The sequence below is a fragment of the Vanessa cardui genome, chromosome 11 (assembly GCF_905220365.1).
Source record: "Vanessa cardui chromosome 11, ilVanCard2.1, whole genome shotgun sequence".
Classification (NCBI taxonomy): Eukaryota; Metazoa; Arthropoda; class Insecta; order Lepidoptera; family Nymphalidae; genus Vanessa; species Vanessa cardui.
The window spans coordinates 10,708,238-10,721,436 of record NC_061133.1 but is presented as its reverse complement, the minus strand read 5'-3'; the positions used below and the strand labels follow the sequence as shown (position 1 = coordinate 10,721,436).

At 30.2% G+C, this 13,199-nt stretch overlaps 1 protein-coding gene across 3 annotated transcripts in view; it reads left to right on the top strand.

Annotated features, from left to right (window-relative positions):
* LOC124533537 (slit homolog 1 protein) overlaps positions 1–11,097 on the top strand; it is a 124,080-nt gene extending 112,983 nt beyond the window's left edge. For all 3 annotated transcript variants that reach the window (XM_047108891.1, XM_047108890.1, XM_047108889.1), the window contains 9 exons: positions 237–420; positions 1,374–1,542; positions 1,946–2,055; positions 3,851–3,963; positions 4,298–4,434; positions 5,103–5,255; positions 5,330–5,510; positions 10,101–10,240; positions 10,494–11,097. In XM_047108891.1, coding sequence (XP_046964847.1) covers positions 247–420; positions 1,374–1,542; positions 1,946–2,055; positions 3,851–3,963; positions 4,298–4,434; positions 5,103–5,255; positions 5,330–5,510; positions 10,101–10,240; positions 10,494–10,759 — 1,443 coding nt within the window. In that variant the 5' untranslated portion in view covers positions 237–246 and the 3' untranslated portion in view covers positions 10,760–11,097. The remainder of the gene's footprint in view (positions 1–236; positions 421–1,373; positions 1,543–1,945; positions 2,056–3,850; positions 3,964–4,297; positions 4,435–5,102; positions 5,256–5,329; positions 5,511–10,100; positions 10,241–10,493) is intronic.
* Positions 11,098–13,199: the final 2,102 nt, after the last annotated feature.

The following is a 13,199-nucleotide window of genomic DNA, read 5'->3' as shown; positions in this document are numbered from 1 at the left end:
GCCTGAAGTCTAGTAGTTGGAAGTTTGTACACTCTCATGTCTCCAATAGGACGTAGAGAAGTTCGTCTGACATCTGTACTCTTCCGGGCATATTGGATTTTGTGAGTGACGAATTACTCGTGCACTATTATATGTCCTGCATAGGCTGGTCTCTCGTCCACTGAAAAATAACAATAAGTTACGTGCGATTCTGTTATAAATTTATATAGTATAATTAAATCGAAGTTTCTTTCCAGATATTCCAAGATGGTGCCACGTTGGTTACTTTTCTGCTGTGTGGTGTTGCTCGCGAGGCCGGTCCACCCTCAGGGCGCTCAGCAGTGCCCACCGCAGAACACTATCACTCCCTGCAGCTGTACCGTTAAAAAGAACGGCCTTGATATCTTATGCGAGTTCACTGAGCAACAACATATACAAAAGGTATCTCCTCAATTATTTAATTGTAAATGTGCAATACCTAAAAGTAATGAGCTTTGTTTAAACTGTTCAATCTTCAGATGGACAGACAGTAATTAATATTTAATGAAATGACAATAATGGATCTAACTCCGAGGAGCTCGGACCGTAATCACAGAACAATTAATCGTACTTATCGGATTACGTGATCAGAATGATTTGTCGCACAAATATTTATGGTCTTTTAGTGGAGCCATATATTTAGGCTAAGAACTCGCGATATCAAGTAGAACTTGTATTTTATTTATTTTCGTCTCATTTCTTTTAACGAGTTACTTTTAGCTACTTGGCATTTTTTTATATAATTGACTACTGCCCAAAGACTTTGTTCATCAACAAGAATACAGTGATCCTTGCTACTTGGAGATAAAATATGTGACGACTAATGATTACTACCCAAGCGGCCGTGTAAAGCTCTACCATATCAATACGCCAACATCATATTTATTTAATGTTTGCAATAAATTAACAAGCAATAAAGAAAAAGTTTTAATTATGATTGATTTATATATATAATTATTATTTTAATAATATTAAACAGTAATTGGTCCTTTGTATGTCAAGCCTTCTCTTAAAATTGATTCTAATAAGCTATTTATTGGTTTAATGAATATTTAGAATTGACTTTAAACAACAACAAAAAAAAACTTTGCTTAGGAATGAAATAGGGGCAAAATCGCGTAATGAGAATTTGAAATTTGTTGATTGTTCTTTAATATTTCAGAAAAAAAGTTTAGTCGTAAAAATAATCACCGTTCTATTTTTTTAATTGCTTGTTTAGCAAAATAAAAGGATCGTTTAATTAACATAAATATGCCATTATATTTTTGTTTAAAAAAAAAGTAAGTCTGGAAAAAGGCTTTCTGTAAACGTTTTTGAATTTTAATGTACAATTAAATAATTATTTTTTCTTATAGGCAATGAACACACTTCGATCGAAGCCGATGATCATATTCTACTTAAAGCTGCGACACAATAATCTAGCGAAGCTCCCTTCGTATATATTCCTGAGCCTTGACATCCGTCATCTTACTGTACACAACAGTAGCTTAGCCGTTATTGAAGATTCTTCGTTAAGTTCCATTGGTAAGTAGTAATGGATACTATATATTACTTTTTTGCCTCACTTAATGTGATAGGACAGTATAAATATTGCAATAGCCCTAACATATTTTCTTGTTAATCAAATTAACTGTCAAAGCAAAAATACACATTTAGTACATATTTTTTCAATAAATCTTCCATATTTTCGTTTAATTATTAATAATTAAAATAATGGTGAATACACAAAGTAAATTATTTCTTCCCCGATTCAATGTGCTATAAGAGTCTTTGACTTATAGAACTTTTGAAAAAATAAATTTGATTTTTAGTAATGAGATTATTTCATATAGATAAATAATAACAAAAAAGTATTTATTAAATTTAATCCGAGAAGGTTTCAAATGGAGTTGTTTTCACTTTTAATTAAAACTTATAACACTTTCAGGAAATAAACTGACGCAACTCGACGTGTCTCAAAACAATCTCGCGACGATACCGACCTCATCTTTCACGCATCTTAATCACTTACTTATTCTCAACATGAATCACAATAAGGTAATTTTATTCGACGTGGGTAAATTTAAATACTTGTCCTTACATTTTGATTTTTTTACGTAGTTATTTAAAATATTCTCAATTATATTTATTATTCAAAAATGGAATCTTTGTAAACACAAAATTATATTAAAACATCTGTCAGGCCAGTGGTTAGCATACGAGAATATTAACCAATGATTCAGGTTTCAAATTAAAAAAAAGAACACAATATTTTAATGTATATTGTTTCTATTTGTCATTTCCGTGAAGGAAAACATTTAGAAACTTGATTGTTTTGAATCCATACACCGCACAGGAGCCAAATCTAAATATTGACCTTACCAAAGCTTACATAATGATATTTCTTTTTTTTATTACAGTTATAATTAACATGTGAATACAAATATAGATAATATATAAATATATTAAAGGCATTGCATGCTCGTACTTTATAAATTGATCTTGAATATTTCAGGGTTGATGTTTTATGTAGCGTACAATATATTTGTCACTTAGACTATAAACTGAAATATATTCTTGTTTTATCGCATGTGAACATATTTATTATCTTTCCACGTTTTTAGTTTGACACGATTTGGCACCCGATTGCTTCATTGGCATTTTATAAAGTGTTTTATCTAATTTGGCAACGTCTTTCAGTCGGTACAATAGCCAAAGTTATTTTCATTTTTTTACTTATTGTTTTTTCGAATGTATGTCGTCGTTATTGAAAAAATAGATAGAAAAAAATTAAATCATGTCCGGTTTAATTTTGTATCTAAATCATTGATTGTATGATTGCACTAAATAATATATGGTAAGAAAGGAAGAAATAATGTTACTTGTGAGATGACATCCGACAGAGAAGTATGGAAGTAGAAGACATGCTACGCCGACCCCAAATAAAATTGGAATATGGGCTGGAAGCTGATGATTTAAATCAGTGCATCGGTTTGGTTTCAATCAACTTATCTGAACTACCAAATATGGAACATGGCTTTAACAATATTAATATTTGATATATTCAATAACGTTATTTATCAAGAAATGTCTCATTGTCCAAATCAATTAACGTGCTCTTCTCCAGCTTCCGGTTACACACTTCCGTCCCTTTTCATGTAATCAGTCAGGAATCAGATTGCTGATTAGATTGTACGAATACGAGAGGAAAACTATCTTAAATGATATAGCAAAATTTAAGTCTCAGATTTGAAATTGAGATGCTCTTATGGTGATATATTGTAACTTGTTAGTAATACATTGTGCTATAGTATTGATTATAAATTTTTCGTAATAACTTGCTGCAGAAGTTTCTTAGGTTTAATATACCAATTTATTTTATTTAGTATTAAATATGTTCCGTGCAAATATCTATCTATGTTGTAGTTATATATTTTATGACAACTGTTTTGTGTTCTATACTACAAAGTCGCTTTCCGCTGTCTGTCCCTATGTATGCTTAGATCTTTAAAATTACGCAAAAGGTCTTGATGTGTTTTTTAATAGATAGAGCAATTACTCTCAAATTCGAAGAGAAAGGCTTCTGTGACAATACATGGACAAATATAGTAAAGAAACAAGAATAACTCTGTAGTACATTTAGTATCAACATTGCACCTGTGCGAAGTCGGGGCGGGTCGCTAGTTTTCGTTATAAAAACAGTCAATATCTAGCAGTTGTCATATAAAGGGCCATTATTTACTACCAATTTTATATAAATGATCCTAAAATAAAGTAAAAAGAAAAAACAGACAAAACAAGTAATATACTCTTTCTTAAAAATTGAAAGTCCTCATAAATACCTTCTTTTAAGGTGACAGCAATACATAACAGGGCGTTCTTGGGTCTCGACACTTTAGAGATCCTGACATTGTACGAAAATAGAATATCGGTTGTCGACGGCGAGGCTTTTAAGGGCTTGGAAAAGTAAGTGGAATATATTTTTAATTGATTTTCCGCTTTATTCGAACCTTTTCTCACCTTCGAAGAGCTTGAGGATAAATTTAAGTGATTTAATAAAAGTTTGATGAAATTATACAGGGATTGATTGATTTTACTCGAGAAATTTCCAAATCTACTTTAAATTAACATTTCCCACAACACACTCTGTAATAAATCTTTCTTTTTCTTTTAATTTCATTATCTTTTTAAATTCACATTATTTATTTCTTTCATTAAAAATTCTTGATATAAAATAAAATCAGTAAATTTGCACACTATCATAATTATAGTTTAACTCACGTATAAAATATATTTTTAGGAAATTAAAACGTTTAAATCTGGGTGGAAACGAGCTGACAGCCGTACCGCAGAAAGCTCTTGCGTTACTCGAGAATTTGAAGAAACTTGAAATGCAGGAGAACCGCATTACTACTATAACTGAAGGAGATTTTGCAGGTAACTGTGTCACTATTTATGATATTATGTAGAATATTGTACCGTTGGACTTTTACTAAGTACATAGTAACAGTATTGAATTCAAATATTCAAATATTTAAAACTAATATTAATAATCTAATGTATTTTTATTCCAAAATAATTCTGATTCTGTTTTTAAATTAAGTTAATTTTTGTTTTAATAGTTTATATAAATTGTTAAAGTTGTATAATTAGTGTATTGTTATAGTCTTCGTATACCTCTTAGCTTTTTTGTAATAACATGTGGATACTTGATTGGGCTTTGTGTCTCTTACATGGTTTTATTATTCATTTTATAATTCCTGTCTACCTCAACTATATACAATATAAATTAAGTATAGCTCTTATTACTAAGAACAGAGATTTGAAATATGAAAATGCCTCTAAGTGTTGTAAATTCAAAATCTCTAAATTTATTTAAAAAACGATTAAGAACCCATATATTAGATGATTTCACTGATCTTGTTTAATATCACTACTGTTTATTATTTGTAATATCTTAATTGTAGTTATAATTTTAAAATTTCCTTTGTAAGCGAACTTTGTTCTTTTTGGAAATAAACTTCTTTAAACCTAAAAACCTTATATTATTAAAGACTTTCAATAGTTTGATTTAAATACTTATAAAGTTGTTATTCAATTAATAGGTTTGCGGAATTTGGATTCATTAGGATTAGCACATAATCAACTGCGGGAGGTACCTGCTAATGTGTTTTCGCATTTGATATTCCTGAACTCACTGGAACTCGAAGGCAATCAAATTCAACGTATCGACGAAAAGGCTTTTTCTGGACTGGAAGGTAAACTCAATCAAAAAATTACAAAATTAACAACTATATTAAAAGAATTTCGTATAATTATATATGTTTTGTAGAAAACCTGCAATACTTGCGTCTCGGTGACAACCGTCTTCACGAGATACCATCCGAGGCCCTCCGACCTCTGCACCGCTTGCGTCACTTGGACCTGCGCTCAAATAACATCACTTACATAAGCGAGGATGCCTTCACTGGATACGGAGATTCCATAACCTTCCTGAATTTGCAGAAGAATATGTAAGTATAAAAAAAAATAATTATTCATGCGTTGTCGTTACTAAAACTAGTTCTAAATTCAAAATTTGAATAACGTCATTAATAGTGTAAGATTTTTTCCCCCGTGATGGGACGATACGCTGCACATAGAAAATTGGTTATAGTCTCATTTTGAAGAGCTCTTCTAACCATAGGGAAAATATAAGAGGACACTTGTTTGTAATTTACCAATTATACATCTTTTTAATTTGTTAAACTATGGGTACAGTGCAAACTTAACATTTATTTCGTAATATTTTAAATTGGCAATATATAATTTTAATAATACTTACTGTCCTTATATTAATTATATCAATATAAAACATTCATAAACAGTTGTCTGCATGACATTAGCCTCATTAATCAAACAAATGATATTTAAAAAAAAGTAACAGTTTACTCTACTTGTAAGTTTTTGTGTAAATGTGTGCTGTTTAGTTTTTTTTACACTAGCAACAAAACAAAGCGCAAACGGCCAGTGGATCTGATTTAAAATGTAATTGCAAGATGACACTCTAAAAGAAAAAGTTATAAACTTGTAAATAAAAGAGGGAGATATCAAGGAATACCCAACTACCCAACTAAGTTGCTTTCACAATTTATTATTTACCAAAGAACAGTGAAATAATTAAACAACGTTGGCAAATAATTAAATTAAAACAACTGTAATTTTTATTAAAAGTTGTATAATAAAAGAAATTATATATAAAATGTGAATTGAAATAATATAAGTTAATATAATGTATAGGAATGTATAAAATAGGACTAAATAGAGAGAAACGGAAAAAAAAGAATAGTCGACTACGTTAGGCATGACGATTTTGCCTTTCGTCATGATTCCCGCCAGTTCACTCGCTTGTATGCCGGGTAAAAGGGCTTCATTCCAATAAATAAAAAACGCGATTGCCATGCTCACACAGGCAGCGTCACTCCTGACGATTAAAATATTTCATACATTCAAAATCAGTCGCGAGATAAGGCATATTCATATGAAATATTTAACTAAAATGAGAATGTCGGTGAAATAATATTTTGTATATTTTATTTTAAACGTAACAATGTAATTTTATAGAGCTTAACTAGCAACTCGATCCAGCTTCAGCTTATTAAAGAATTTGTTTATTTACGATATCGCATAAGAACCTTCTAAAATTATCAGCGTTTCTTTACTATATTGTATTAGACACAAAAAACTTCATCTCGAACCACTCTATCTATTAAAAAAAAAAAAAACATTAAAAATCCTATGCGTAATTTTAAAGATATAAGCATATATGTATAGGAATTTTGCAAGCAACTTTGTTACTATGTAATGATATTGAATAATATTACGTTAGAAGAAAGGATTCGTTGAATGAAGCTTATTGTTGGTTCTTGCGTAGTACATTGTCGGTATTAATTAAGATTAATTTTCGTAGTTACTTCAGCTTCTCTTCGACAGTATTGGCCTGTAGACGTTTAAGTTGATTAATCGTGAGAAATTATTCCTTTAATATTCTATCTTGTTTTGTCTTGAAAATTATTAATTAATTCATGTCAATTTGTTTAAAGAATTATGTATACATATATAGTATCTTTGATTTATGTGTATTTAGAGTACAGAAGTGAGATAGATTTTGAAAATGACAATAATATAAATCACTTGTAACAATTTACTAACAAACTAAATATAGTTCTAAATACGAATTTATCTTAACATACATAAATTATCAAGTCATACAAACATATAACTTAATTACTTGGTTCAGCTTACAAGTCCAAAATAAAACACAATGAACATTTTTTGACAAATTACAGTTCGCGCCCAAAAAAGAAAAATTAATGGCGGATTAAATTCGTTTCGCGCGCTTTTGTTTTTTTTTCTTTATTTTTTTTTGTTCTAGCCAGTTATATGGATAAAGGAATCTTCTAAATACAGTATATTTATAATTAAATATTATGTAAATAATATAAATTTACAAAGTATGGCTTTAATATATTTTGTGAATAATAAATCTTTAAATGAGAATGAATTGTTGCATTTTGGTTGAAGACTGTTTAATTACAAGCACAAAGGACGATGTAAAGAAAGATAAAAATTTCATATTATCATTTATCAATGAAAGAACTTTTGTATGAATAGACAATAATTATTACATGTAAGATGTTAAATGAACATGATTATTTTTAATACGAGAAGTTTTTAATACGTTCTCGTGAACAAGTCATTCGTAGATTATGCCATCATAAACATCGAATTCCACCATAAAAAAAGAAAAAAAAAACCCTTAACAAACTCTTAATGAACCCTTTCTAATTTTCACCATACGTTTTATCCATAAAAATTGTCTAAATAAAACACAAGAACGGATTTACAATCGATTGCTTAGATTGATCCACACACACCTCACCGAGGTGAAATAAAATTATTGCCACAAAAAAATCATATAAAACCTCTTTTTTCAATAAATGGAACCTTCGGGTAAAACTTCGGTTTTTTGTGTGCCTAGTTACAAGTTTATTTTGTATTCTTGTCGCATTGTCTTCGTAACAGCGGTGCAATACATACAAAGTAGAAAATTTGTGTTACAAAATGACAAGTTCAAGTGAATGCCAGTGAAAATATAGTTCAGAATCTTAAATAATTTATTCTTCGCTGTCACCCACGACTTTGTTTCAGTTTTAGGGGTTGATATTACGAGTAGGTATAAAAATAGGCTGTATCTATGCTTCCAGGAAATTAAGCATTTTCATTATAATTTTTTACCGGCTATATAAAAATAAGTTTATCAATTCTTGTTTGATTGTTCTTAACGTTTCGCAGGATTCTGTAATTTATGAACTGATTTGGAAAATTGGAAATTTTATTTACTACCCATTATTTTAATACCCTTTGGTTAAGTATAAATCATACACGGAAAAAAAATTAAATATAAATTAGTTCTATGTGGTTTCTTGCTGCTTGAGAAAACAAATGAAATATAAGTCACAACAATATTTTGTATTTCTACTTTCATTAGCAACAGGTTTGCATGTAATCTTGATTCATCTGATTATGTATTTAACCTCCACTTTATACGAAAAAGGGTCGTTCTAAGACAACTTCTAAATTTCGCCGCCAGAGGTGCGTCCCTACTACCAAGTCAAACAAATGAAGACTATTTACGTGACAAGAGTGTGTCTTATGTTCACGTGTAAAAATAAACAAGTAAAGAAAACTGAGACAAGAAACGTGATACAAAAATCCGCTGTCTACATATTTTCGTCTTGTACCGAAAGCGGAACGTTCTAGCACCTTGCCAATACATCGATTCACCGATTGTCATCGTTACATTATATACGATCCTATTGAGAGTATGTGTCACGGTTGTTCTAAACATATATCAATCCGACATTCATTTGTTTCTTTCACAATGAAACAATTAAATTCACATTGTCCTAGATAGCTTTCGCAACCGATACCGATAGAGTAAACTGTGAACTGTGTTTATAAGAACTGTTATCATTCCTATGTAGGTAGTTGGTTATTATAGAAATTCTTTCTATTAAGAAAACGTCGATGTACCATTGGATCAGCATATAAAATATAGATATTAATAAAATCATCAATTACATTTTATAAGTGATCAAATTTTAATAATAGGACTTTCGAAAAACTGGTATGTTCAATAATCACTGGAAACGTTTTTCAAAGAATAATAATTGGTCTTTCGCCGTTTGTCTAATATCGAAACACTGATATTATTTTTACATTTTTGAAATATCTTTGCGTTTCTATACTACACAGCATTGGGCACCAATTTACAGACAGACGTAATATAAATTATTTAATGTCCAATAACTTTTTTGCCCAACCCTGGTTTAGAATCTAGGACCTTGGATCTGCGTCCAACAAGACAATTCCAAATCTACCGTAAAGAAAAAGCAAAAAAAAGGGGTTCTGCTTTTTTAAAAAAAAACAAAGGGATAAAATCACTTCAGCTAGAATTAACTGAGCAGGCAAATTGATTACACTGTGAAGCATTGTTGATTTAGATTGCTAGTTCGAATAGAATTGCTAGTCAGCTAACATTGACGTAATACATACCTACCCAAGGGGAGTGGGTTTGTTTAGCCAATTATCAGTTTTGTACAGTTTATTTGATCGACATTGTTGATATAATGTATGTATTATAATATGTTTGCCGGTTATTTCGGTGATAGATTTACGTAAAATCAGGTTTCGTTTACGTTTCGTTTTACATAAAGCCGCTTAAAGAATAAACTAGGTTATTTTACAAACGGTAACATATATTTTAGTTTTCAAAAGCTCTTGATCATGTGATAATCATATGTTTTGGTCAGATTATAATAGATCTAGAGTCGACGGTGTCGTAAGACCTGACAAGGGAATCGAAATTACGTAAACATCTTAACCGTAAGGTGTTAAGAATCTAGCATTCCTTTAGGAGATTGGATAGGTGGTCGATCGTATATTTCCAACAAATCCATTTATTTCCGTCCTAAAAAAATTAATCGAGAAACAAGATATCGAAGTATACGAAAAATATTTCAAAGAATAATTATTAAGAAATTCTTATCTATATTTACCAGGGTTCACCAATTACCTACAATGGGTTTTGACAACTTAAACTCGCTAGAGACGCTTAATCTCCAGAACAACAAACTGCAGCACATCCCCGAGGAGATCATGGAGCCGATTCTCGATACACTTCGAGTCGTTGACATTATGGGTAAGATAGGAAGCTTACATAATTTTGTATTAAATTTTAATTGAAGAAAATATATCTGCCAGAGTAATCTATTCTAGGATCATATGTCAATTATTGTATTTACGTGCTAATATGTTAGATTTGAAGATAAAAACACTCTCATTTCTTTTTTCGTATAAAATATTGTATTTATCTTATTTAGGTATAATAAATGATCGTTTAAGAAATATTTGACTTAAACCATAGTGACTAAATAAGATTCAATTTCATTTAGATAATCCTCTGATCTGTGACTGCGATCTCGCGTGGTATGAATCTTGGCTTTCTGGACTCCGCGACCGAGATGACGAGATGATGCAGAAGAAGCGAACGATTTGCACCATGGTCAGTGAGCATCGTGAGTACAGCGTCGCCAAAATACCCCTCGAGAAGATGAACTGCAAAAGGAAACCTGGATACGGCAGACCTTCGAGCGCCGATCACACATGCCCGATGATGGTAACCAATATTGTCTTCCTCGCTATCGTCAGATGGCTCTAGATAAATTGGCTTACCGACACTATATTCTAGATCCATTACCAAATGGTTCTATGATTGCAAACCCTTTTAGTTTCCCTATTAAGTTCAACGAAAGGTCTGTCGAGTTAACTGTGGCCGGATGCCTCGATATGACCTTTCGTTATTTATATTCATTTGTAAGGTGATGAATTTGTAAAAACTAAACATATCAATTTGGGCTGAAGAAAAATTAGTAGAATTTTGGAATGAATTTGTGATAAGGATGATTTCAGAGGTGAGATACACTAGGTATTTTAATTAGAATACCTTTGGGATAGGTATGCCTTACTTTAGAGTATTGCCAGCCTATAGGCGAAATTGAAATAGTAGTTTCGAGTATCTGAAAGAGTCGTCTTTAAAACTTTGTCATTAACGAGCTGAACAATCTTGAGCGAGTCAAAAATGTTTCTGAAACTGACCTAATATTAATATAAACTTCTAATATTTTTTATCATTTACCCCTTGCCTTTACTATGTAATTCTACTCATATTTATAATGTTCTAGTAAGCTTTTGCGCATATACCATGTTGACTATTCAATGTTTATCTCTATATTCGTAAGAATGCAGGGCTCTTGTATAATTTAGGGTTATAATTATATTTAAAAATTTTAATGTGTTTCCACATATTTCCTTGAAATAATTCTACCTCTTGTTTATGAATTACGTTAGTTTAATTATTACAAATGATATTACTGACGCTATGCGTTAGATGGAGCCCTTGGATGTTCGTTGTAGTTTAGTTATAGATAGGTAAGTGTTAGGTTTAAGGAAATATGCAGTTTTATAGTTTTTTTAATTTATATTTTTATATAATTTATGATTGGTTAGCTCGGCTGTAGAATAATTATAATTGATTTTAAGGTATGAAATTATTTTAAATTAAAAATTAAGTTTTGCATGGTCGAGTTTTAATGATAATTTAATCTTGATAGTCTTTACATAAAGGCATGGTATGAACCTTAGTTAATTTGTTTATAGTTAAATGAGTTATATGATATTTTGTATAGATTTTATTAAAATTTATTAATAGAGTAATAAATGTGACTCTAAGCTGTTTGCTATATGCTTCCTAAGTTTTTTTTAGCTTTTTTAATTTCAAAATGACGCAAACGCTCAATTTTTATTCAGAAATCACAAGGTAAAAATGTAGTCCATTCTTTCTCGTAGCATTCATATATTTTATCTTATAACCTTATTGTATCTAATATTATAATAAATGTGTGATCATAATAATTATTTAAGTGATAAATGTAACCAAAAACATATCCCCTAGTCTGAATTACATAAGTATATTTAAGTATGTTCGTATGATATACAAATGTTGCGAATAAAATTGAAGCTTTCTATGTGATAACCTTCTGTAATAAATTATTAAAATATATCGAAATGATAAAAAAATATATACCTTTCAAACCTCGACCTTTTAGAATGTTTGTAATGTATGTTTCTATAAAAATGTTTAACGCGTGTAGGACGCGAGATTGAATACCTATTTTGTATTCTTTAACACGCGTTTAAATATTTTATAAATAAATATAATTATATGTGGTTATAATATGGACGTGTCTATTGCAGTTTATAAATGGTATTTATTCACTAGGAATAGGTATTTGTCGCACAATATGTAATCGATTATGCACTTATATTTATAACGTAATAATAGCACGATAAATGGTCGGAGTCGAAAAACCTGATAACTTAAGGACACGTTACCATCTCATGATGAGTATTATAAATGCTATGTTAGAATTATATTCATACTATCATTATTTAAAGAATATAAATGTTGTAATTAATGTCTATGCAATTTCATTTTGTGATTGGTCACGAGTCAAAGCGCAGTTTAATCAAAGTTTAACGGCTGATGAGAATTTTTGATGACTTCAAATTTACGACGACACATCATTATTGTTACGTCCCAATCAATTTGAATAAATATAATCTTTATTCTTCATCAAATCAATGGATTACTTTGATATATGTAAGATGTAACTGTGCTTTGATTCGTGTTTAACCGGCAAAGCAAGTTTACTAAGCTCTTATTATATTTATGGTTATAGGACGCAAGTTAAATATACCTTATCGATTAATGAAGATATTGATTGATATGATTCTTATAGAAATAATTAAATCGAACCAACATCAAACATATCGGAAGGATACAAGGTGAGAGTTACGCATAAAGCAATCTTCACACCAAAACCTAACAATGCATATCAAATTAGTATTAAGACATTTAATGTAAACTGTTGTGTATTTTACTGTTCTTCATATTAACTGTTATTAATCGTTGTTGTGTATTCTGGAAGCTTGGTAATTCGATGTTTTCATCCGTATATCTTAGGTGTTGTCTTGAATGAATAGTATCGAATCCGAGGTGTGTTAATAGGAGTGACCGGTACGTAGTTTCGGCAAGCAAT